This window comes from Leptosomus discolor, chromosome 2 (genome assembly GCF_034619465.1).
Source record: "Leptosomus discolor isolate bLepDis1 chromosome 2, bLepDis1.hap2, whole genome shotgun sequence".
Lineage (NCBI taxonomy): Eukaryota > Metazoa > Chordata > Aves > Leptosomiformes > Leptosomidae > Leptosomus > Leptosomus discolor.
The window spans coordinates 36,680,867-36,707,673 of record NC_141392.1 but is presented as its reverse complement, the minus strand read 5'-3'; the positions used below and the strand labels follow the sequence as shown (position 1 = coordinate 36,707,673).

Genomic DNA, 26,807 nt, shown 5'->3' with positions numbered 1-26,807 from the left:
TTATTTCTTTTTGAAGAGCTTGCGGAAGGAGCTCCGGAAACCCCCCTTGGGCTCGTGCCGCGGGTTGTGGTCGCTGAAGGATGTTTGCTCATTGTCATCCTTCTGGCAGAACCTGGTGTTGTCTTCTGCATGGAGCTCCTAAAAGGGAAAAGACAATTTAACCAGCATTTTCAACCTCACATCCTTGTCCCCTTCTCTCTATCTCTCTCTCTCTGTGCTAGGAGCGACCTGGTGGGTGAGGAGGTGCTGGCAAGGCTGGGAGACAACAGGTCACTCGGGCCTTGGCAGCACTGGTACCTCTGCAGAGAGCTTGTTGCTAGCTCTAAGGCTGAGGCAGTGGCAGAGGAGTGGAAGGATAAGCACTGTTAGAGGGAACTGGAGCCTTCCTTGCTAAGCTTTTTGTTTAGGGGGAGCTTACTAGCCCCTGTTGCTGATGTGGGAGCAAGGCAGCGTGGGCAGTTGAAGGAGCTTCCCACCCTCTCCTTGCTCCTGAGCTCTGTTTACTCTAGGGCAGGGAGGCTTCAGGCTTCTTGAGCTAATACGGTGTCAAAGACTCTTCTGTTGGCTCTGCTGCTGCCTGGTTTTATATCTGTGGGGTAGAAGGCTTCATTAGCACACACACCTTGTGGTAAATGTGCCGCCAAAAGATATCTCCCCCTTCTAGGAGAATACCGAGTTCCTCTCAGCAAGGCTCTGGACAAGTCTCTTCAGTTCTGCCCACCACTGCCATGGTGTTCTCCTTTGCTCTGTGAGGGGGAGGATGTGTCCTGTAGGTCTGGACTAGCTCCACATCTGTTGGGGGCCAATAGCTCTGTGCAGGTGAGTGCCAGAGAGCTCACAGGCTACTGTTTCTGGGGGGACTGTGTCCCCATGGCTCTTCTCCCTCTGCTTCATCTCCCCTGCTCAGCCATCCACTACCTCCTTCACTCACTAGGCTTTTGTCTCTTCTCTTTTTGAGGTTTCCTCGCTGCCTTTTCAGTCAGGCTGTTGGAATCTTGCTGCCATCATCATCTGTATCTACACCCTCACCTGCATCTTGCCTCATTTTAACAGGAGGTTGTTTCTCCAGGCAGCACTGACACAACTAGCTGAGCACCTCACAGTACCCTTGGCCTCTTCCCCAGGGAGTGTGAAGAGCGTCTTCCCCCCTGTGACTAGGACAGCTCAAAGCTGACTCTGAGCAGGCATTGCTGACTACAGAAACATCACTCCTGCCCTGTCTCTGAAGGACTAGATTGCTGCCTGCCATGCCAGTGGTTGTCTGAGGGACACAGTTGCTGAGCTCTGTCTGTTTTCGTACTCTGTATGTCTATGATCCATGCAACAAACACAGGCGAAAGAAAACCCATGGACCAGATCCTTGCTGGGCCGAGTTCAGCCGAGTCATGCCAGTTTACACCAGCTGAGGATCTGATCCTAAAGCCATTGGTTTTCTTAACCCAGCACTTCTTCCAGCAGGAAAGGCACCTTTTTAACTGGTGTCACCCTGTAGCACTGATACTGAACAGCTTTGCACATACTTGGTGACCCTGAGCAGGGAAGCTCAGTGACAGCTAGAGACATCTGAGAGGCTAGCTTGTCTCAAGGGTGTTCTAGCTGTCACTCAACCAGCTGTGTGCCTCAAGCTTATGCTTGCCTTTGGGGAAGATGTGTGTGGAAAGGAGCTGTCTTATCTCTCCCTTGGGCACATACATGCAGATGAGGACTTTGAATGTGTGGACTTGGAAGCTATTTTGGCATGTTCTGCCCTAACTTTATCTCAGATATTTCTCCTGCTGCTGCCACTGCTTCTGCACCACCGCGTGCCTTTTTTTTTTTTTTTTTTTTTTTTTTTCCTCCTCCTATTTAAGCCTCCTTACTTCCAAAAAGCTCTGTTTTTCACCCGCTCCTCTCTGTGGGGGGAAGTAGCTCCTTTGGGAGCTTCGAGATGAGGCTGAGATCATGTGAGGCTGGACATTCCTCTCCTGCTTCTGCTGCAGCCGGCTCCCGCTGCTGCTCCGTGTGCTGTAAAGTCTGGTGCTCACGCCCTCAGCGCTCCTTGGCAGCTCCTTCAGAGACCTGCTCAGCTGTTTGCCTTTGCTGTGGAACATCTCACGCTTGTAAGTACTGCTGCTTACAGGAGTGCAGCTCTTGGGCAATGGCTGTAAGGCATGATCTGTCCTCTCTGGTTCTGAGGTGAAGTTAACAGGCCTAAGGAAGCAAATGTCTAAGCTGGACTCAGAAGAGGCTGGGGAGCAATTCTCAAAGAGAGTGAGGTTTTGGAAGGCATCATCTTCATAGGGGCCTGGCAGGGTGAAAACCTCCCCAGGGTAGTCAAACTCTTCGTAGCTTGGCGCAAGGCTTCTTGCATCCTGCAGCAGCTCCACAGAGGTCCTGATGGCTCTCTCTGTGTTTCCCACCACATCAGCTGGTGGTGCTTCATACTCCATTTCAGGGATGGATTGTAAGGGGGCTGTCAGAGCCTTGAGCTCCTGCTCTGTGAGCTGAGAGGATGCAAGGATGTTCTCTGGCCTCTCATGTTTTCTACTTTCCATTTCCCAGTCAGGGGGCTTTACAGCCTGGATGTTCTCCATCGCGGTTGGCTGGGGTTTCTTCATCTGGGGCATCAAATGCCTTAAAAATAAGAAACAGAAAAAAACCACAAAACAACAGAAAAAAAAAACCAACACAACAAAAAAAAAAACACAAACCAAAAAAAAAAAAAAAACCAACAACAAACCAGAAGGAAGTGGAATACTAAAGGATGACAAAGAGACAGCATGACAAGCCCTCCCCTCACTCCCACAGACCCATTCTCTTTCTTTTAAGGCCAAAAGGTATTTTCATATCTTGGAGAACAGAGCTGCCACTAATAGCAATTGCCTGGTTTGGTTAGAAGGAGCAAACTTGAATAGGTAGGACTTCCTATTCTGTAGCTTTGGCTGGCTTTTGTACTCTACACCATGAAATTAATAGAAAGTGAGACGAGGAGCCAAGTTCTCCATCTCTCTCCTGTCCATCTGCATTTTGAATTTTTACTTTCCTTCTCCTTCTGTAATGTAGGGGCTGTGTCTTACTTTCCTGTGGTCTGATTGTCTTTTCAGGTGCACAAGGTTCCTTTCGTGGTGGAGTGACTCTGTCCGCAGAAGTGTCAGGAGCACTTGGAGGGCTCCTACCCTCCATGTGTTCCAGGTAAGTCAGCAGAGAGTACTGCATTGGAGGAAGTATTGGGTGCGGGGTGTGCACTGGTTAGCGAAGTCCCACTGTCATCTTCTGGGGACATAATGAATGGAGTGGGGGAACAGAAACCTGGTGGTGTTCAAGATGTGTGGATGTGCATCTAGGGCAAGATAAGGCCATACATCAGACCAGACTGGGAGATTTGAGTTGAGCAGCAGCCCTGATATGAACTTGGGGTTATAGCCAATGACAGGGTAAAGATGAACTGACAGCATGCTGTCGTGGCAGGCAATGCAAACCCTGACCTGAGCTATATTAGGAGCTGCATGGCCAGCCAAGCCTGGGGAGTTATTTTTAACCCTAATGTTCAGTGCTGATGAGGCCCCACCTGGGCCCATGTCGGGTCCTCAGTTCAGGATGGATGTGGTGAAACTGGGAAGGCGCCAGCTGAGGCTACCGAGATGGGAGCCTGGAGCATCGTGTCTGTGAGGGGAGGGAGATTGCCTTGGGTAGTCTGGTGAAAAGAAGGCTGGGCATTGATCTGGTAACAGTACCACTTGAGGGGGGCTCAGAATGATGAAGTCAAACTCTTCTTGCTAGAATGATGTAAGGAAGCACAACAGCCACAAATTGCTGACATAAGAAAAAAGGCAAGTCTACCATGCTTCTCTGATCATCATCTCAGTTGGCATCTATCATTAGGCTAGAAATGGCCAAAGGTTGCCAGGTGCTGTCAGCAGTCCTGTCTCTCTTGAATTAGTCTTGTGTCTTTTTGAATAATTGGTACTTGAATCTTGTGATGGTGAGTCCCATCGTTCAATGACATGCTATGTGGAGAAGTATGTTTTTTGCTAGTGTGGGACCTTGGTCATGTTTCCTAGATCTTGTAATGTTGACAGTGAATAATGCGGAATGTTAATATGCACACCGCTGCCAGGCCTACACAATTACATGTCCTGCCTGATACACTGTTAAGAGAGCTAGCAAAAGCATTGAAAGCCCTGGGTAGAGCTCTGAAACGTTTCCTGCTTGTAAGCCACAAGTGGATAGCAGAAAGGAGCCAGCCTTTCATCTCTCTATGCATGCACAGGGAGTAGTCTTGGAAATGACAGTCTGTAACTGCCTAGTGTCACTGGCATTGTTTGGTTGAGGAGAGAGTTTTCAGCCTACTTTGAAAGCCTTCTACTAGGACAAAAGGCTTACGGGGTTGTCGTGCCAGAGGAAGGTGCTGGTGGGAATGACTGTATTGTCTCTTCAGAGTGGATCCCGCTGTCCCGGATAGATGTTGCACTGGGTGTTGGAGAAACCTCTTGGCTTGTACACTGGGAGGTGAGACCTTTATACAGCTTCACCAGGGATGACCTGAGGGAGGAGAAATCCATCGTCGTGCTAAGAAATAAGGCAGGGAATGAGCACGAGATGTAAAGTCACAGAAAACAGAGCTGGGAGGGACCTTAATATTCCCATTCACGTCTTCCCACCCCAAGGAAGGACCTATTCCCCTTAGTCTGTCCCAGTCAGCAGGGCATCCTGCTTTCAGTCCTGTTCTTAATGCCTCTCCTGATAGCAGTCCCTCCCCAGCAGTCTGCTCTAGCCCTTTACCACCCTCTATGTTTGGAAGCTTCACTTGGAAGTTTGATCTTGTCCTCCTCCCCCAGTGAATCATCACAAGGAGCAAAGGCAACCAGATTTTGATTTTAGTAAAGTCTTGATTTCAAGGAACTCTTCCGAACTGCAACTTGAGAATCTACATTCAGGGTCATTTCTATCACAGTTCATCTCAAACAGGTTATGGGAGGCTTTTGTTTCTCCCACCCTACTCCCCCAGTAAAATAAGATAACACTATCCTTTCTAAATCTCAGCCTATGAGGGCTTCAGGCAACAGTCTTGCCATTCACCAGGGCCCCAAGGTGCCATAGCAGCTATGTCCCCATGTATTCTCCCACTGGGGAGTGACTTTGCCATCAGCTTAAAGAATCAAATATGATTTGGCCCATGAAACGTGGCTGCTATGTTTAGAAGGATTAAACTGATTTTTCTTTCGCTCTCAGACAGAAGGGTCCACCCCAAATCTGACCTCAGTTTGGAGGACAAATATCAATAGTGGGCTGTCTCCACCATTCACGCGCAAAGGGCTTTGTTTTATTTCAACAGAGCAATGTGCCTGTTGAGCTTGCCTGGACCTAAACCGCCTGTTTTCAAGCTTCCCACACACCTCCCTTTCCCTGGTGATAGAGAGAGAACGAGCTGATGTTGTGCTTACTTCTTCAGCTTTTTCCTCTTCTGTATAAGCAGGTCTTCGTTGCATTGGAAGAGGAGGCTATAGTGCGAGATGAAAACTCGGAGGCGCTGCACACACACCAGCAGCAGGTAATAGTCAGGATGCTCTTGCTCCGTGAACTTCAGGACATTCTGGGGCACAGAGGAGAGCAGGCTATTTGAGGGGTGTCCTAGCAGTTTCTGGGGAGAAGGTGCTATTGGGACCATGGATTAGTGCTCTGGAGTGCCCATGGTGCTGCCTTGTGGGAGCACAGTGGGTGCTTTTCCAGGCAGCACCAGTTTCTGAGGGACTGGGATGGGGCCTGCTGCCTTCTACTCCAGTGCAAATACACAAGTAACCACTGTGAATGTAATCATGGGGTGTGTGGGTGATGCACTGGTTGAGTCTAGCATTGGATAAATAAACCAATCTCTTCTTTTTATAGGGCTTGCTTTCTGCGTCATTTGCCTTGTCCGAAATGTTTTGGTACAATTCAGATAACCCTCCTGTGAACGAGAACTCTGTCAGCAAGCTCTGTGTAGGAAAGGTTGTTGGGGCCCTGGGAGCCTCTAGCCCTCTGTCTCTCAGCTAACAGGCATGAGGACTACTCAGCGAAGAGGCCAGCTCTGTCACAGAAGTTAAGCCAGAGCTCACAGTAGATGTGCCCCATCTCTAGCCTCCTGTTCTCCCAGAGCAGCAGGCAGCAGAGCTTTTGGTTGGTTCTGTCAGGCCAAATGGAGAAACTGGCAAATAGAAGGAAGCTTCAGGTGAAAATTATTAAAATAATTTCAGGTTTTTTTCAGAGAGCCCACTGGGTTAGTGAGAAGACCTGTACCTGTACAGGCCTGAATAACAGCTCTGAGTTAAAAGTCACATCTTGTGATAAGAGTTCAACAAGACAGTTTCCATCCTGGGGCCCTACCTGTAGATGAATAAGATATTCAGGGATTCGTTGGACTATATGGAAGAACAGAATGTAGAGATCAGACTTGATTTCTTCTTCTACCTGAAATAGAGGAAGCGACTTCAGAGTCTCTCCCACCCATAAAACATGTCTGCTTCCGAACGGTTGTGGGGTGTAATGAGTAGTTATGCTGTAAGTAGCTACAACTGTTCGCAGGAGTATGCCAGTCAAGTGGCAGTTGTGTGTAAGAACGCACTGGTCTTCATCATGCTTCTGGAAGGGACTTTTGCAGCTCCTTCCCCCAGCACTACTAGTCCTAAGGATTAAATTCCTTAGGCTGGGGATTATCTATGAAGGACGCTCAGCCTAATTAAGTGGGGGGGGGGGTGTGTTTTAAAGTGTACAAGTTAAGTTTCATCAAAACCCCAGGTAGATGCTGTTGTTCAGTTCTTAGTTTAGGCCCAAATTAATTGAACAAAATTAATTGAACAAAATGCCAATCTAAATTAAGATGTCTTGAAAGTGAGCTAGTATCATTTAGTTACTGCACTTTAAAACCACTTTTATATTTAACTTTCCTTGTTTAAACCAAGAATCAAGGGTGTGAGACCAAACACCTGAAGCTGAACAGTGGAGGGTGTTTTCTCTCTAAAGCCTTACTTACAGCCTCACTTTTGGTCTTACTGTTTGCACGAGTCCTCCATTTTCCAGGAGACTCCATTTGCCTGGGACAGGTCTGGATAGCATGGGCACAGGAAAGCTTTCTGGAGGTTTGATCTGAGACATTAGTTCATGTCACAGCAGAAATACAGCTTTGGTTACACAGTGATAAACACATTAAAGCTGCCTTTTGTAGGTGCGTGTCAGCCGTGGCAACATTTGGGAAACTGGCATTTGGTAACAGAACAAGTGGATTGGCAGAAGAGTCCTATTGTGGACTAACAGGCATAACAGGAAGAGACTCAGGCTTGCGTGCTGCCATTACATGTCTGTGAAGCAGGCAGGGGGTATACCTCCTTCAGGATCACCACGTGGATCAGAGAGATGCATTCTGGCAGGTCCCTCAAGTAAGCAACATAGTAGTCCAGAAAATTATTCTTACAAAAGAAAAAGAACAAAGAAACTTAAGAGAGATTTTTGGTCATAGAGACAGATAGAAGGAGAAACTGTTGATTTCCCCACCATCACTCCTGAGAGCTCCTCAGTGCAGCAGAGCTGCTAACTGTGTGAAGTTTTCAGGGCTTGGGACTTCTCAAGAAAGGCTGTTAATACAATGTTCAGCTGCTGAGCACAGTGTGTAAAGCTTTATAGCAGATTGGAGGGGTAGAGAGGCTGGGGAGGAAGAAGCTTTTCTTATTTAAGACTCTTAAAATTTATAAAGCATCAGATGAGTTTTTACACATCCTTCCAGCAGTGGTCCCACTGCTTACCAGGGTTTTGGCAGATCTTCACCCTGAGAAGGAGGTGCAGTTCTATTTGGGGCTACAAGCCCTATAGGATAAGGCACCTGCCCACCCACTTGTCATCACTCTGAGCAAAGCGTATTGGGGAAGGGGAGGGGTGCAGAAGAAACATGCTCTTTTCACACCCTCACTGTGAATGCAGACATCCAAACTGTCAAGGCTCACATGTGACTCATGCAACCAAGTCTCATGCATTTATTATAGGGCTGTCTTATGTGGCTGCATGTCCCCAGGTGGGTCTGGCCCATGAGCTCCCTGACCAGCCAAGTACGACAGCAAAGGGGCTACCATGTACCGGGGCTCTGCTCAAAAGGAGGCTGACTGAAAGGCCTTACCCTCTCCACAGTTTCTCAGCACAGCCCTTCTCCTGTGCGCCAACAGCACAACATCATGAATCATAGCAGAAGAGTCCAGAGAGGTCTGTAACATACCTCGTCATTTGTTAACTTCAGGAAGATGTCTCCTAGGATCCCTTGTCGTGGCCAGCTCAGGACTCGCTCCTGTAGAGCGTGAAGTAAATCGACATGCTGCTGGACCAGGTACCGCAAAGAGTTGGGAAAGAAACTGAAGGGAGACCATATCAGGCTGGTTACACAGAGCAGAAGCTCAGCCCCAAGCATGTACTGCTGAAGTGTGCATTCATGGGTGGTCAGCACAGGCTTGCTTTAATCACAGGTGTTATTACCTACTTTTATTGGAGTCCTGACTGCAGCAGTTTTGGCTGCTATGTATATGCGGGTACCCTCCCCAGTAGGCTATTAGGACAGTGTTTTGAAGGTTTCTTAGGCTGACTCTCCATTGCATTGTGTAGCTGACCAGAATTTGCAGAATTAAAAAGCCCAAGGCAATGCTGCTGTGGCTAAGGAAGCAGAACCAGGGTCTAGAGCCATCCCATAGAGTGCTTGGAGGAGAGCTCCCCAGCTTTGTATGTTGTCTCTTTTGTCAGGCCCTTTAACAAGCCAATGCTTTGATGCAGAGCTGGTCAAAATGTGCTGCTGGCTTTCTGTTATTTCATGCTGATTTAACCCAGAATCAGAATGATGATGTCAAATACCAAAATATTTTGCCAGATGGAAAAGTCCCAGGGAAAAAAGAGTAAAAATAAAAACTCTGGACTACCATGCTTCGGTTCGAACTCTGTGTCATGTAACTGCTTAAATGAGTCCACATCAACCCATGGACCACATGTCCTACAGTGGACTTCTGTCAAATAACTCCTTGGATGTGGGGCTCCTAGGGACAGCAGAAAGAGCCAAAAAGAGAGAGCTAGCAAGGGCTGGGCTCCCCAAATGTGTTTAGGGGCTGGCAACTCCCAGGCCAAAGCTGAGTGAATGGGGAGAGCTGTAGGAGCTATCCCACCCTGGCTGTCACAGGGAATGGCCTTTGCAAAGAGCTGGGTTTAAGTGCTGGGCTGGGTCAGTCCCGCTGGTCTTGTATCTGTGTGTATATACATGTCTATGTCTGTATGTATCAATACCAAACAGATGGCAGCCACCAGCCAGGGGCTTATGCCCACAGCGACTTCTAGAGCTGGAGATGTGCACTGGGAGAAGCAGGCAGTGAAGGCACAAAGCTTTGTTCCCACCCAGTCAGGAGGCATGCGAAAGAAGAATAGGAGACTGATGGAACTCAGGAGACTGAAATGAAGTAGTAGTGAAAGAGTTTGGGATGCAAGGTGGACAAGATGCAAGGACAGGCAGGAAAGTCTTTAATCACTGCGAAGACCTTCTAGTGCCTCCAATTTTCAACTAGAAATTGGTTCTAAGTGTTCAAAGATCTCTGTGGGTGAAAGAAAAGTGGGAGAGAGAGGATGATGCAGAAAGAATATTGACTAGTATTGACATTAAACCAAATACCTTCTCTCTTTGGTGCTCCTTTTCACATCTGGCCCTTGCAATGTGGCCTTGATCTTCAGGATTAGGGAAAGGTTGATGACGTATTTTCTTTCTGACTCCAGCAGCTCTAAAGCAATGTTCTGCCTTTTGGCTTCCAGAAGATAATGGTTAAGTTTAAAAATAAGGAAATGCTGACCTCAAGGACAGCCTCATGTTAGACTGGTGATCTGACATTAAATCATGAAAGGAGAAGCTGTCAAAAAGTGATACCAATGCCTTATCTTTGTGTGTCTACTTTCCCCAAAATATAAAATTCTAGCCTGATGCTACAGCATGCCCCAGACATGACTAGAGCCACAGTTTGCCAAGAAAGCTCCAAAGCAAATGTGTTTTCCCCTATGAATACTATTTTTTCCTAAGAATAACAAAACAAACCACTGAAGGCAAAACAACTCATACCAGGGATTCACATCCAGTTTCCTGCAGAATGAGTAGTTGTATTTTTCACCTGCTTAAGCAACTATGCTGTCACAACCCCATCAGTCATCTGAATGTGCCAGGTCTTAGGAAGGAAAACAGGTGTTCTGGGTGCAGAGCAATTCTGTCAGTGGCACAGACCATCAAATACAAAGGCCAGAAATCTTGGAGCCTGAGGCCCTGAGACATTCGCCCCTAGCAGGAGAAACTGGCTTGTGTGTCTCCCTCTGTAGAAGCTGATTACCAACCAGCTCGCTCTAGATGTGAATGCGGCTTTGAGCCTCTCTAGCCAGAGTTTTCTGCTCTGTCCTTACCAGCCAAAGAGGGTTCACATATAATGTTGTCTGCTGAGCTGTATCTGCTTTGGCCTATGTCTTTCCCTCTCTCCGGTTGCTCCTTGGAAATGTATTCGTCCCCCCAGTCCTTCGTGTCCTTGGGCTGCTTCCACACTGTGGATGGCAGATGCACTTTCGACTGCCCCTCTGTTGCCAAGGAAGGCTTGAGGCTGTCATCTGTCTCTAGGGTTGCTCCTGCAATGACAAACAGCTGCATGGATCATGACATCTCAATTGACAGGTTATGCTGCAGCAGGCAACTAAGCTGCATTATCATCCATTTGAGGTACTGGAAGTAGAGGTTGAAGCATCCTCTGTGCTTCACAAGGGCTGTAGCCTTGTAGAGTTAATTTACAAACAGAAGTGCACTTGGCGAGCACTTTGGTAGAGCAAGGTTTGCACTCTTCCAGCATTTATTTTCACGCCAAATAAGGTCCAAAGTTAGACACACATTAGAAAAGAAAAAGCATATGTTCCAAGTATGGTTGCACTTCAGGGTTTTGGGACGCTTCAGGACTTAGTAATATGACACTTATTGGCAGGGATTGTAAAACCAGAAAGTATTATTATAATTTCGATTTAAATGTTTAATGGACGTAAACTGTCATGGCTCTTCAAATTTTTGTTAGTGTGATGTGATATACAGAACCTGCAGCAGAACTGATAGTCTGAGGCTATTAAATCACAAAGAACGTAGGGGAGAGTGTAGGTGCATTAGAGCCATTGGGCTGGAATTATTTTAAGGCAAATACTTTGAATTTGAGTGGTAATTCTGTAGCTTTTGTCCTCTTTTTTTTTTTCAAGTGGATTCATGCAAAAGAGCCATCCAGAACAGTGAGTGCTTCTAATGAACAGTGCCAACATCTAATGGTTGTTCTCATGTGTCCTTTTGCTGGCCAGGATCTTTAGCATCCTCTTACTTACCCTTCTCTTACTTCTGACCAATTTTTATTTTTGCCAGAAAAATTCCTTTGTTACTATTCAGACATGTCTACAAGGAATCTGGAAGCTGGTGGTCAAATAAACATCTCACCAGTTCTACTGCTGTGTAGTCACTGCAAAGATCATCTCTTCCCAAGTGACAAAAAGGCATCCTTGTTATTCTTTGCCCCATCAGTTAGCCTCAGTTCTTTCTTTCTGCAAAGGCACTTAGAACCTGCAAAAGCAGCAGCAGAAAGGCTTTCCTTGCCGAATACCAATCGTTTACGTTGTCTGTCAGGTATTCGGCACTTCAGGGACGCAGGTTTGCCCTCATATCTCAACTGAAAGTATGAAAATGGAGGTACATGGTAAAGTGAAAGACATTCCCATGAAATGCATTCCCTGAAAGCATTTCTTTAGTGCAGTAAAGCAAGCACTCTCATTGAATCGTTGTCCTACTGGTTTTTTTGATAGTTTGATGTTTTCTTACCTGGACCTGCTACGACTTTCACACCTCCTTCTCCCATTGGCATGATCCTGGTGTCAGATACTGTTGAAGAACAAAGGGAAACTTTGCAAGAGGAGACAGCTGTAGAGCAGCCTTCCTCCTGCCAAGACCAGTCAGCATGGTTAGATCCTCCAGTCTTTCACATTTTTGCTATAGAAACACCCCTGTTAGATCCTCCACTAAGGAGGATCATTACTGTTGTGGCTCTTGTTGTGGTCTTTGTTTCAGTAGCACCTGCAGGCAGGCTAATGTGGGAGGTTCCTGTTGTGCTTGGTGCTGTATGAGTATGTATGGGTGGAAGGGAGCTTACTGAAGAGTGGAGGGGTGAGACAGCTGGAAAGAAAGGGGCAGTGGGAAAAGTGAATGAGAGAGGTGGGGATGTGCAAGAGGAATGTGATGGAGAGGGCTAACATACCACCTCAGAGCAGGGCAGATGGGGGCCGTGGTTGGCCAGATTCTGAGCAGAACAGAGTAGAAAACAGCACATGGTTTTCATCCAGTCTCTGCCTTCGTTAATATTTTAAATGTATATGCTTTTAGTGTCTTCCTATCTGAACAGCAAGAGAGTGACAGATCAGTTGAGACACCCAAAGTTAATTATAGAAAAAAAAAAAGGCTCTAGTCTATCACCTTTTCTTTGATTTCAACCTTCACAAGCATTTGGCAGTTGACAGTGTTTTCCTGGTCAAGGTGCAACATTAACACCATAGGTTAGCAGTTTCCTCAGCTAACAAGGGGCAGTGATTCTCCTAGCAGCATGTATATGCAAGTGTTATAATCAAGTTTGGATTTTGAACAGATAATTACTTTTCATTGATAACTAATTGCTTTTAATGAACGACTTAATTGCTTTAAGGAATAGCTAACGCTATGTATTGATGATATTAGTTTACATTGTAGTAAGAAATATACAAAACCTCACTTATGCTAAGAAACAACAGATGCAGGCCTTGCAAAGAAGGTCAAAGCTGAAGCTGCAGCTAATTTTGAAATTGTCCACAACAGAACAGGGAGGCAGGGAGACAGGTACAGGGAGTGAATGTGCACATTCTTGGCGTGTCTTCTTATCTTATGTGATGAAACCAGAGAAACTAAGGAATGTTAAGGTGAAGACCCTCACATCCTCCCCATCCTAATTTGTATATCAGAGATCTTAATCAGTAAGATAACCAATGATTGTATTAGTATAGGAATACTAATGAAGTTGGTTAATAGGGTGGACCAATCATTGTAAATGTCAAAATTAATAGCGAGCATAACATGCATGCTTATGTTAAAATATGTTAAAGACCATGACTTTGCAGAAAAAGGATATAAAATGCTGAATTTTTTTATGTAACTTTAAAGCACTTAAGGTGGAGCTATCCCCCGTGCTTCCCAGCGCTGCAATAAAGAAGTGTCTGCTTATCTGCAACTGTGTAGATAAGTTTGTCATGATTGCGACCTTTCGTCAACACAAGGACCAGTGACACCAGTAGCCTGGTGTCTATGTACCAGCTCCCATGTCCTCTTGTTAAATTAACCACTGTGTGACCCCCTAGTGACACCAGGTGTTCTCTGTCAGTTCAATCCCTGTGATCCTCCTTTCTGTGTCCTGCTCCCTTACACAGAAACAAATCCACAGGTTGTAGTATTGTTATTAGGGGCTCCTGCTTGGCTCTGTGTCTGTACCACTAGCGCTACAGGGAAGAAGATCCAGCCTGCTTCCCTCTCCTTGGAGGAGGCAAACGATGGCTTTTGGGACAGTGTTTACAGAGCAGTGTTTCCTGAATCCAGGCCAGCACCAAGGCTGCTATCCTGAGACTCTGTGCTGAGGTCATGCACAGACCCAGAAGCAGTGCTGCTGAGGTGAGCACCCCTGTTCTCTGTTTGTGCTGCTGGCACCTGACGAAAACTGAGTGTCCTCTTACCTTTTCTGGATTTTTTTCCCTGGGGAAGGCACTGCATTTGCCTACTCTATTTCCTACCTTTTTCATAAGTTACGTTGTGTAAAAGACTTGTAAAATCTTCATTGATCAGCACAGGTTCTGGGAGATTAATGGATCGAAATGGGCTGCCCTGGAGAGGTGTAGGCACCGTCTGTGACCCATGATCATCCTTCTGTGCTCTTCTGTACAAATACAAAGAATGAGACAGTTGAAAAGTACAAATGCTACAGGTGAAGCTCCTATGCTACAGTTGTGGCAGACACCAGTATAAGTACAAGCACAGAGTCAGAAGTAGGACAACTCCAGCAGAAACCGGGAAAGGAGTTGGCTTTGATGTAGTTCATGAACAAAGTTCTGGAAGTAACTTCCACTGGCTATAGGAGAAGGTTATTTCAGATCTGTTCTTTTGCAGAGCATGTTTCATCTAATTAAATGGCTTAATTAGCTAAGGGGCTAGCCTAGATCTGCAAAGTGTTTGCACCAAGGCAGCTGTACACTCATCAATACTCTGATTTTGGAAGGAGGCTAATCAGGGCCAAGGCAGACGAGCTGTCTACTTCATCACAGCAACGGTGTGGCCCAGCAGTGTGTAAGCATGCTCCTGCATGGCCCTGCTCAGAGAAGAAAAGGCTTGACAGGAAAGCAGAGCATGACTGCACCATCAGGAGCCCACAGAGTCCTGCACACTTGGAAGGGGAAACTGCAGTGCTATTGTCTGGATGGGGGTGGCTTAGCAACAGCTTGTAATGGTGAAGGCTTCTGGCTTTCAACCATATTGCTGCCCCAATGTGTCTCTAGCAGGTCTGTATCCTGGTTTCCCTGAGAGCTGCTGGGGCTATTTTGCCGTTGGAATCTCAGTAAGGTGATGGTGGTTTTCTTCTGTGTTTGCTCTGTGGGTTATGAGTCTAAAAGCCTGGGATAAACTGAAGGCTAGAGCTTCCAGTAATAATCAGGGTTTATGCACATGTCCATCCAGGAAAAGATTAAGAAATTAAGCTATAAGGAAATGAACAAAACGGACATTACTGTTAATTAGCAATTCCAGAGCCCTGGAGTTTGGACCCTTACTTAGCTTTCATTTTCCGTGATTCCCGCCGCTTCTCTTGCTGCAGCTGCTCAATTTTCTGTTGCATTTCCTCCTGCTTGGCACTAATCTCTTCAATCATTGACTTTGCATCACTGAGCTCCTCCTGTGAAACAGGCAAAACCACAGCATTTCCAGGGTGCCCATCAGCCTTACATAGCACAGCTTTGAATGTTGGCTGGTGTCCACTAGAGACTCTTCAGGGTGCTGCAGAGGGTGGCTCTGTGATTAGGTGCTTCCTTTGTAAGTTCAGAGTGTGTAATACAAGCCATGCACAGCATGGCAATCCTTAATTCAACTACAGGCACCTCACTCAAGCCAGCATGATGTCACATGGTTAAGGCACTGGCGGGAGATGGAGGCATAGGGCTTCATTTGCCACCAGTTGGAAGCACTGCGAGGACTCCTGGCTTTAATGGCATTTGGGAGTGGGCCTGAGGAAGCATGGTTCCCGCTGCATTCTCCAGCATGTGTATTCACATGTTGCACTTGGTTCAGATCCCAGTATGATCACTCACATGTATAAGCTTTTGCCAGTCAGGCCTTAGAACTGCCTTTTTAGCCTGGTTTCCTAAGGAAATGAGGTCCTCCCGTAACCTCCCTGTCAGCATGTCCTCCCTCAGGCAGTTTCAACCAAGCTGTACTCGGATGTAGAGCTCTCAGATGCATGAAGTTCCTGCAGGTTTCATCAGTGTGAGCAGCAGGATGGAGGGGAGAGACTTGAGAGGTTTTTGTAAATCAAAGGAGAGGGGTTTTCCCTAAGCAAGGAGGTGGCTTCACAGGGAGCTCAGCTTTTGGACAGTCAACACAGGCATGAGGCAGAGGGAGATCAGCCTTTGCCCCTCCTGTTGCTTGCATAATTCCTCGTATCTGGATTTTAAAATCCCTTTTTCCCCCATAACAATGTCCTGGATAACCCTGCCTCTGGCTGCTTTGAGATCTCTGCCATGTGCCCTGACACTTCTTCTTGTCTCCCCTACTCATCTGGGACTGCAGGGCTTTTGCCCAGTGCCATCCATCTCTCCCTGTCACAGGGTCAGTAACGGGCTTTTCCACTAAGCTCATTTAACTTCACAAGGTATTATTGACTCAGCAAAATCCGATGGGAAAAATTTACCGTAAAAACAATAAAACCATCCCTCTGCCTGCCCCCTCACAGGCTCTCATCCATTTTCTGCATGGAGACGCTGGCTGGTTTAAACTGTACATCAAGCCCTCTTGCTAGGCTCTCTCTCTCTCCAGTCCTTTGTCTTTATCCTCCTTGGCCGGGTCAAACCAGGCAGCACTTCTGCCCAGCCACGTAAGAACGTAACTCCAAAAGGGTTTAGGGTTTTGTGTTAATTCCCTGCTCCCCAGTGGCTCTGGTTCCTGCAGAAAATGCAGGAGACCTGACCCAGGGAGGAGTATGGCACAGTGGCCCAGCAGCAGCCTATGAACGGGCCATATGCCTGTTGCCTGTGCAGCCCAGAGCAGGGGTAGCTTGCAGCACTGCCTCATGGCCCACTGAGAACACTAAACAGGCTGGGACATGGGTTATGTTTGGATTGGAGCAGTTGGGGGGAGACACAAAGCCAAAGGAGTGCACCAGATACATCTGAAACAATTGCTGGCTCATTTTCTTTGCAAGCAGAAAGGATTGATGGAGGCAGGGGAATGCTGCCCCATGCCACTCGAGCTAATGTGGCAGGTATGCAGCCCCCCTGCAGGTCACATTCCTACCTTGAATGTGTTGAGGGAATTCTTCATCTCGGCCACTTTCTCTTCCATGGCACACCGGCAGCTCTTGACCTTCTCCTCCAGGGCGTACTCGCCATGCTGGATTCGTGACAGCTCCTGCATCGCTTCTGTGAAACCCGCCTTCAACTCAGAGGCTAATGCCTGCAACTAGAGGAACCACAAACATGGTAGGTTCAGTCCTTTTTCCCAGATGCACATGGCTGTGTCCCCGAGGGTCACCCATGGTTCAAGAGTGGCATGAAGGCTGGGTGTAACCCATTCTGAAAAGGTGCTGTCCTCTTTCTCCTCCTCCTGTCGTGGCTGGGAGACATGGAGGGAGGTTTGGCCCCTGCTGCAGCCTCAGTACAGGGTATGAGGTGTTTGTCTTGGGCAGTCAATGTGCCCCTTTTTAGACAGTTTTTCCAGGCTCCCTGGCAGTTTGCAGCCTGTCAGTCTGTAGAAGGAGAACACAGCCTGAAACATGCCAAGAAGGTTTGCAATAATAGCAGCCAGGTTATCAATCCCCAAAGCAGCTGAGCAATCAAGAATATGTCTGTTTTTGAGCAAGTCCTCCCCCACATGCTTGTGGGGCTGGTGCTCTCCCCAGATTGGTTTAACACCTCCTCGCTCTCCAAGGGCGGTGGATTAACTCTGTCCTTGGTCAGCAGGCCCTTTCCAAGGAAGGAGGCAGCTCTTTAACTCATGATGGGGAAAGAGCATGAGGTTTTCCCCTGGTGTACAGCAACACTGTGCCCACTCTCCCTGTTTTCTGTCCCTTGAGGCCCTAGCACTGCTGGAAGAGCTCACAACCTAAGCTGGAGGCAGCTGGTTCATAGCCAGGCAAAGCAGGAGACAGACTGGAGCGAGCCAGGCTGGCATAGCAAGCAGACAAGGCAGGTGTGGAGGTGGGCAGTGAGGGGAGGTAGGCGGCTTGCAGAGGGCTAAGCAGGGACACACCCTCTTTGGGGGCAGCTTGGGCTGGTGATCCTAAACTCTGCCCCCACTGCTCTGAGCAAGGCGCTCGTTCTGCCTGCACAAAGCCCGCGGCGAGGTCGCGGCCCAAGGCGCTTCGGTACCAGTGGTTTTTACCTTTACAACAGAAATTCGGCCTAACATCTGGTTATAAACTGAGTCCAAAACTGGAGCACTGATGGTAAGAGGACAGGCACCCCGGGGAACTCAGGCGCTCGAGCCCTGTAAATGGAGCAGAGATGGCTTCCGATACCTCGGGGCAATGGCATGCACCATCCTCCTCTGATCAAGACTGACAGTGTCTTTACAGAGGACATCTGCCTGACATCCCCATTCCTACCCCAGTGCTTACCCCACAGTCCCCAGTCTGGTCTGGCTGGACACACACGCTCCCAGAGCTACTTGGGTAGGAAGAGCGGGACTGACAGGAGCTGGGATGGGGCAGAGGGGAGCAGGAGGCTGAGGACATCTTCCCTCCTCAGGCAGTCAACCCTGCCTCCCCAAGCCAGCTGGAGCTCCAGACCCATTGGTTCAACCTCTTCACGCACCCTTCCTGGCCACAGTGGACACCTTTCTGTGACACTCCTGTGTCACGGGAACTGTCACCCTGTGACCTGTGAGTGTAGCCTGAAGGGTTAGAGAGGCTGCTTGGAGCCATAGCTGGTAGGGGAGCCAATGACCATACTGCTTCTGATATCGCAGTCTAAGGGGGTGAGCCAGACAGTTTTAGCATTGTCAGACCACCTAACATACATGCCTGGAGAAGTGGGGAGGGATATGAAGTACTGCAACTGTGCAAATTGTTAATGTTCCCATCCCTGCTCACAGGTGCTTGACACACTTCCACACTGAGCTGATATTGCCAAGGCTGGGCCTGGCTGCTAGCCTGCATCAGGGCTGGGCATCAGACGCTTTCCTCCAAGTGAAAAGGGGTGATTTGTCAGATCCATTCCTGAAAGACATTCTTCTGTTCTATCCTATGCTATCCATTTTAGAGATCTGCTTCAGGATGGAGATGTCACAGCCTCATCTCGCTAGCAGTGGAGCAGTCCAGAAGCTGGCCCTGGAGATAACAATGTTTGGGGAGAACAAGCCCAAAGTGAAATGTTTCTGCCCACAAGCCCAGCCATATCCTCCTCGGATGCTTCCAGAAAGGGTGTAAACTAGGCAGAGCCTTTGTGAAGGGTACAGGGATTGGAGTCATTGCTGATCTGGAGGTTTCAGAGTCAAAAACTGCTAGGTGTCAGCAAAAAGGGACCACTGCAGAGACTTTGGTGTCCATGTGCACCGAAACGCTCTGTGAAAGCAGAGCTCAGGCAGCCAAAAGAAAGATTTGGACTAGAGGCTGGACTAAAATATCCTCTGCATCACAGAGCAGACACTTCTTACTTTGGGGTTCACTGTTGGCCAGTCTCTTCTTTTGCAGTCATGGTGCTAACTTGGTTTCTTTGTGTATCCTTCCCAGTGCTCCAGACCCCACCTGTCCTGCCTGGTACATCCTTCCTCAGCCCCATGCAGCAGCTGTTTCAGACACTAAAATGCATCTTACACTCTTATTTCCCTTGGTTGCAACTTGGTGGAGAAAGCAGCCAGCAACACCAATCAGCCACATCTGCCAGGGTTTGCATGGTTGGACATGAAGTGCCGAAACACTGAGAATTCCATCCTCTGCTGTCCTCAGTGCTCAGAGCATAGAAAGGAAACACAAACAGCCTTGTGGCATTGGATGCAAATTTGATCCAAAATTGAGTGGAGTGGTACAGGAACAACATGTTATCTTCGAATTCCTGCCAAGCGCAGTGTAGTGTTTGAGCTGTGGATTTTAGTTTGAACTCATTTCTAATGACAAGCTGCAGAAAATCATCCTTTAAATCCCATGAGCTGTTACAATGAATGGAAGATGTTGAAGCATCAGCTCATGCTAATGCCTGCAGGACCAAAGAGACATTTCACAGGTTTGGGAACCCCTGGAAAGTCAAGCTAATTTGGTGTTTCTAAAGTGCAACACATACCAAAAAAGACAGATTTTATACTACCGTGGAAACTCGACAACGGTTTAACCATAATGTGTTGCCCTGGCTCACCTAATCATGGGAATAAACACACATCTTAATGTTTAAGCTGTGGAAGTTAAGGAACACACCTTAACAACTGAAGTTGAACTAACTAATGCCTAGAGGATAAATTAATCTGATGGTCACAGGGAGTCCTTAGAACCTGTCCAAGAACTGTTCAAAAAAAGTATTTAGGCATCTAAACAATTTAGCATGAGATACACATTTCAGCCCTCACCTGTCTTTGGAGTGTAGCCCTCAAACCTGACAAAGCAATATAGTGGGGGATCCAGTGCCATGCATGTGTAGCAGATTATGCCTTTCTTGGGGGCTGTGACTCCAATTTTACCTGCTGCCCTGATGTTTTTCAGCTCTGTGGAAAAACCATTCAAGTAAAATCTCTAACGAGACCAAGTAACTGTGCTGTGCTCTGTGGGTAGCTGCCCATGGGGAAATGAAGGATTCTCCTTGCTTCTTCGCATGACTGACTAATAGGACACTGAGAAGCAGTCACTTGTGACTCTCACTTGTCCTCCAGCCCAATAAGAGGAGAGCGGAGCAAGCATTTCCCAGCGTGAAAGGGAGAACCGTGACCACATGGAGGAAGTAATGGTGGCTAGAGGGTAGGGGAAGGGTGAGATCAGAAGACGTACAGTGAGCATTTCTCTGCCTGGTTCTGACTTTATTTTGCAAGAGTGGAGTTATTTTTTTATATATATATATTTATATGTAAATAACAGTTGTGAAATCTCCTTTGCTGAGCCTCTACTCTTGTCTTGCCTGCTGTGCTGTCCCCAAAAGGTGGACAGGATTGATGCTGCTTCCAGGACCAGAGGCAGCAAAACTGCAGGGCCTCTTCATCCTTCTTCTGTGGGTGCCAGCAATTTGAGCTGTTTGCAAAAGATAGAGACTGTCCCTGCAGCCTAAAGCTTTGTTCAGACTTTGAGGCAGCCCAGGGAAGATAGCTGTGGCCAGGCGACAGGGATGGCTTACAGAAGGAAGGGCTGGGATGGAAGTAGAGCCTTGGTGATCTGGGTTTACTGCCCTGATTGCCACTGAGAGGATGAGAGGAGAGGGAACCATTGCTTCCCTGAGTAGCTGTGTCCCCACATATCTCGCCTGGCACTAGCCAGGCTGTCCAGGGCTCTGTCTCTCCAAAGGAACGGATGTTTGCATCTGCTACCCTTGGCACATGCCTAGGGTCCTTACACTAGAACAAGGTGGACAGGACTGATGCTGCTTCCAGAACCAGAGGCAGCAAAATTGCAGGGCTCTGCAAAACTGCAGCAAAACTCTCAGGGACCTTGAGCTGAAGCCTGTCAAAACCAGTAGAAAACAGGCTCGTGATGAAGAAACACTGCACAGGAATAATTCTGCTGTTAGAAATACATCCTAGAAAAGAGTAAAACCTTCTGTGGCCATGAAGGGGTACTGTCTGTGTTACCTCCCCCAGCTTATCTACTGTCCATCCCTTTGCACATCATCTTACGTGGCTGATCTGAAGAAGTAAGCAAGCATTGTGTCACCTAAAAGAGGGCTCCGTGAGGACACTGCCTAAAACTAATCTGGCACAAAGTCCAACACTTGCCACAAAGCCTTGATCTGATTTTTCTGAGCTGCATAATGTATGCTATTACCAGGGAACAACTAATTTCTAGCATAGCTGAAAGGCAGCACTTCAACAGCTGAGCATGAGGAAGGCTTGCGATGTGTCATAGCAGGAAAGCAGCAGAGCTGTGGCATGGAACCTGGCCCTAGGAGTATATCCAGTGTTTATAGTCCTAGGCAAGGATGGTAGGAATAAAGGCAGAGCAGCAGGGTAAGGACAGAAGAGAAGGACGGAGATACTTAAAGGGAGCTGCAAGCACTTATCAGCTCTTGTTTCATACCTGTGCAGTCTTTTTTGGTAACTGCAGTGTCCATAGAGCCTTCACTGAGGCAGAAGGGACAGCTAGCTGGTGACTTTCATTTAAAGGATTCATTAGGGTATCGACTTCTCAGCCAGGTTTTCCTGGAAAGCAGCACATGAGCATGGTATTGCCAGTGCACTGTCCCAACAGTGCGCTAGCTTTCCATGCGTGTTGAATCCACTGTGCTGGGCACTTCAGCAGCCCACTCACAGCTCATGCTTGGAGCTCTCTGAATAGGAAAAGATGAGCTGTCTGGATCAGACAAGAGAAGCAATGACTAGTTAACGGAAATCTTCTCCACTTGCCATGGTGCACTTACAAGCAATGATGAGCATTAGTGTTGCAATGGTGACAAGGGAGGTCTCAAATAGTCAGGGTTTCCAGTTCAGGGATATGTTTCTCTTTCAGAGCACAATTCCATATTGTACCAGACCAACGTTTAAAATGCTCAAAACTCTGTTGCATTTCCTGCAGACTGGAAGTGCGTAGGAAACATTAGTGTGGAAACACTGAAACTGCATCTTACAGGAAGGATGCTCCCTGAGCTGTGGTATAGGCAATCTTGTTGCACCCATGATGGCTAATTGCAGCAAGAATGTCAACTCGAAGAGTGGCCGCAGAGCTCTGGAAGTCCTGATCACCTTGAGCCAGTGTGGGCTGAAAGACAGGGTTTCCAAGCTCTGGGCTGGGAACCCAGACAGACATGCAGCAAGACTCAATGCTCTGGCCTGCCCAGCTGCTCTGGATTACCGAGGAAGATCACCCCAGGGTCCAAGGAGCCATGAGGGCTGCCAGGATAGCCCAGAGCCCCCCAGGAGACTTGGCCCCCTCCTGGGAAAACCCCCCTGCACCATGTCAATCAACACATCCTTGCTCCTGGGAAAGTTCATCGGGTTTGGTGAAAGCTCATCAGACCTCAACCATGAAATCTCCCTCTGGCCCAGTGAATTGACATTCTCTAATTGGTGCTAATGATGCCAGCTAGTTAATTAGCTGAGCCCACAAGTCACCTGTCTAAACACAACTGGTTGGGAGCAGAGGAATTTTACTGAAGTGTCTTTTAAGATGAGGCCCCAGATGGGATATGTATGACACTTATTCATGCAGTGTGCACATTTTAGTTGCTGTGTTCCTTGTAAATGCCTACATTTTCCCTTCCACTTCATTTAGTTTTTTCACTAGTCTTTATCTGTTAGTAACTCTTTAAACTTCTGGAGTTAAGGCATTTTGCTCATCTTTACCTGGGAAATCTGTGTTGCAGGGGTACTCACAGGCACACTTTCAGTCTCTCCTGTGGGAATAAAGAACTTCAGTCAATTAAAATGACTTATTATGGTTACTATAAATAACTGGAACAAAGGGTTTGAAGTCCCTCTTGGGGTACAAATCAGTTTTAAAGGACTCAAGTCTCACTTTAGTAGGTGTGAACACCATATCATTTGTAACTGCAATTATAAAACAGGAATGGCTCACCTAAATCAGATGTCAAATTCAACTCATTTGCGATCCTGTATCTGTCCAAACCTGATCAATGTGAAGAGGTGAGAAACCTTGTATGTGCAATTGGGACTAAATTGCTCCCTGTGAAGTTCAGTTGTGTGCACCAACCTTAAATAAGTTTTTTTTTCCCCTAAAGCATTACTGATCCATCTCTCTTCTGAAATTGTGAATTTTGTCCTCTACTATATTTGTACGTATTTCTATTATCTCCACAAAAGGCTGATCTGATCTATATATTTTCAGCCCTAAGTTATATTTTGTCACAATGCATTCCAAACAGTAATCATGTCTTTTGTAACACCAAAAAAATAGATCTTTTCACTAGTTTTGTCATTCCTAGGTTTTTGTGGCATTTTGATCCCACCTGATCTTGTACAATGGAGCTAGATTTAACATTTCTGAAACAGACTTAGCTTATGGAGGAGCTTATATCTACTTTGCAGAAGTGTTTTGGACACTGTGGAGAGACATTATTTCTAGGCGTTAAAGGGTTCTTGATTGAAACCAAAAAGTCCGTATTTGTTATTTCCTCTTCTAACACTGTCTCTTCTGCGCAGAAACCTTCAGTTATCCAACAGAAATTATTGCTGGTTGTGCCACCATTGCACTTCAAGGGAATTGCAGTCTAATGGCCCTCGGTGCCCATGTTATTCCCTACATCAGGGTCCCTGGCTGGCCTTCACTCCCAGAAAACACCATGCCACTCAGTTCCTCATCTGGATTGCATGCCCTTGGTAATGTCACTTCATGACGTGGGCTTCCTCTTGCATCCAAGAATTTGCTTCTCTGCTGTCAGTCACAGACATGACCCCATGCCCAATTCTAGGGGCAGCCAAGCTCCCCCTTTCCATGCTGGCTGCAGATGGTCAGTGTCTTACCCACCTGAGCCTTTAAGACCACAGAAATTCAGTCCTGCAGAGGCTTGAAAATGGTGCAGGGAGGACTCTATGCAGTCAGCCAGTGCATGAAGTGGAAAGCTGAAGCCTGGAAATCAGAGCTTTACAAGGCAAAGCTATGTTCTGGTTTCTTTGCCCCCGAGGGGGAATATGGGTTACCACCAAGGGCACGTATGAATTGGCCCTGTTCTGGTCTCTAGGATTTGTCCTGATTCAGAGGAATGTGAGGAAATTCCCCAGTGACTCACAGAAGTGAGAGGCAGAGGAAGAGCAGCCGTGTGCCCCTCTCTGCCCATATGCCACTTTCTCTGTATGCTGGCTGGTCTCACAGCCATGGGGTTGGGTAGCAGGGTTAGATATTGACCCTCCAGGGAATATCCTCTGAGGTTCCTCCTGGGGAAAACAAGGGGCAGCAGACTTACTGGGAGAAGTAACCATGACCCCAAACTTCCAGATGTTTGGGGTCAAAACTCATCAGCCAGCCCGCACCAAGTCCCAAGTTTCATCTCTTGAATGACAGGTTGTTTACGTTTTCATCTTTGTCCCTTCTGGGTCTTGGGGTTTTTTTTTTGGATTTTCTCTGCAACCCCGCGAACTAGAAACCGACTTTTGACCTGAAGTGAATGATGAAGCTTTCTCATGATGCCTGGAGTCAAGGCTTGAGAAAGCTGCTGTGTGCTGCGATCCTCCTGAATCAAGAAGCCTGAGGGACATGTCTGTTCTGATGTAAATGTTGCTGCTGGACTCTTACTGTGCGATTTTCTGGTAATGAGTGACCAGAAAAGAGCAAGAGGGCATGTTTCTTAATTAACACCACAATACAAACTAGATGCTAGGAGGACAGGGAGATACTGTTTTTGCGAAGTGGTGGACATATTGAATGCTGAGCTTTATGAAGGGCTAGAGGTTTCAGGTAGAAGTACAGCACAACAAGGAAGAGCCATGGTCTCTCCTCGCATTTTATTTGGGTGTTTTTCAACCTGATATATAACTCTGCGAGCTTGACCCAAGCCCTACAGAAATCTGTAGAGATCTTTCATTTGGGTTTGGATACGGATCAGTCTGTAATGTCCTTGGACACACTCAAAGAGAGGATCAGCTCCGCAGCAAGACCAGAAGAGGGGAGAGGGTCCCTGCTGCTGTGATTTTACCTCCCACCTTTGCCATGAGCACGAGCAGACGCACTCTCCACATGTACCTAGTCAAAACCCAGACCATTTCTATAAAGTTATTGCTAAGAGCTGAAGCACAGGAGGCTCCTCACTGTTGCACTGTGGGAAGCAAGGGGCTTTGTGGTTATCTTCCAATTTCTGCTGCGAACATCTGCAGCCCATGGGGGCGTACAAATTAATTGGAAAAAACCCTCTGAGTTAATTTCCTTTTCAGCCTGCTGTAGTGCAGGGGCCTAGGTACACAGACCTAATTTAGTCAATTTAGAAGAATAATAATAATAATAATAGATAAATTAACTCTTATATTACCTATGCCATGAATTAATGGTGGCACCAGCAAGCATCTTTTAAGAGGGAAAGAGATGGTCCAGGCTCTCTCCTGAGCTGACAGTTATGGGCAATCCTGAAGCTGCTCCCCCTGCTCCTCATGGTTTCAGGAGTTCCTCAGTATATGGACACAGTCACCTCTGAGGTGACAAGGCAGAGCACAGTGCTGCAAGGGGTTTGGGGTGGAAAGCAAGTACCACGAGCCCCACATTCATCTGAAAGCCGATAACCACTAAAACTCTGGACCTGAAACCCCTATGCTTTGCAGACTTTCTAGAGGTGCTGCTGACTGTAGCAGGACTAGTTGCATGCAAATAGTGTGGCCTGGATAAACCTTGGTGCTTGCAAGGTCGAGACTGGCGCAGAAGTCTGCCTTATGGCACTGACATGAAAAAGAACCACTTGCAACAAAGCATGTGGGGGAGAGAGGCAGATCTTCATCATAGTGCCCTCATGTAAGGCAGCTTTTGACAGTTAGAAGTCCCTGTACACCCCAAGGCAGAGATGAGTCTGAGGCAAGAGAGGGGAATGACTTCCCATGTTGGACATTACATATGCCACAGGATTATTTTCCAGAGGGGAGAGGGAGGTGTTTCTAAAATAAAAGACATAAAAGCTTCAATTCATATTTCTATGACACTAAAAGAAGGGACACATTTGCCCTCAGCTGCTATGGTCTTGGTGCTTTCGGGGGACTGGCTGGCAGCTGCCAACAGACAGATCATATAAGAGCAGGTTTCTTCCTTGCTGCCTTTCATACTACCAAGAAGTGAAATAAGAGGATGCTTTACCTTCTTGTTTGTTTGAGTCCATGGCTGCTATAGGGTGTGCGTCCTTGCAGGGACTCCTGTCCTCACTCTGGAGGGTTCTGGCTGGTCACTGGGAACATCCCATGGCTTAGAGCTGCCCACATGTGAGCCCTGCGATGGGTCAGCTGGTCTGAACCCTGAGTGCAGAAAGATGCAGAAAGGGTTTATTGAGCAGAGATGCTCAAAGTTGAGAAAACAGAGGGAGGAGGAGGGATTTGAGAGGGAATGAGGCACCCTAAACGTTTGTTTGGATTCACAGTGGCTCCACAAGCAGAGTGGGTGTTGGTACAAGCACTTCCCTCCCAGCCCAAGGCCATTTGTTCTTACGTGGATGGGTGATTGAAAGGTACTATGTAATCCCACAGAGACTATTTGCTCAGCAAGATGCTTCTTGTATGAACAGAGCAGCAAAATGAGATGTATTCTGAATGGCACAGGAACATCTTGCATGGGTGCTCTGCATCAAAGAACCAGCTTTTTGCTATGCAATTAATCACCCAAAATGTCCTCCAAATTTTTGTCTGGGTCACAGAGATATGGCCTTCAAAATGCTGCTGCACAGTCCTGATGGCACTA

General features: G+C 47.3%; 1 protein-coding gene across 1 annotated transcript; it reads right to left on the bottom strand.

Moving 5' to 3' along the window:
- ARHGEF33 (Rho guanine nucleotide exchange factor 33) lies at positions 1 to 26,235 on the bottom strand. The gene is made up of 15 exons (XM_086460917.1): positions 26,214 to 26,235; positions 22,769 to 22,818; positions 16,595 to 16,759; positions 14,860 to 14,981; positions 13,831 to 13,973; positions 11,846 to 11,905; positions 10,414 to 10,629; positions 9,644 to 9,773; positions 8,219 to 8,351; positions 7,338 to 7,421; positions 6,343 to 6,426; positions 5,424 to 5,572; positions 4,363 to 4,548; positions 1,860 to 2,613; positions 1 to 138 (listed from the first exon to the last, which is right to left on the bottom strand). The coding sequence occupies exons 1-15, from the start codon at positions 26,233 to 26,235 to the stop codon at positions 1 to 3; spliced, it is 2,436 nt and encodes an 811-aa protein (XP_086317043.1).
- Positions 26,236 to 26,807: the final 572 nt, after the last annotated feature.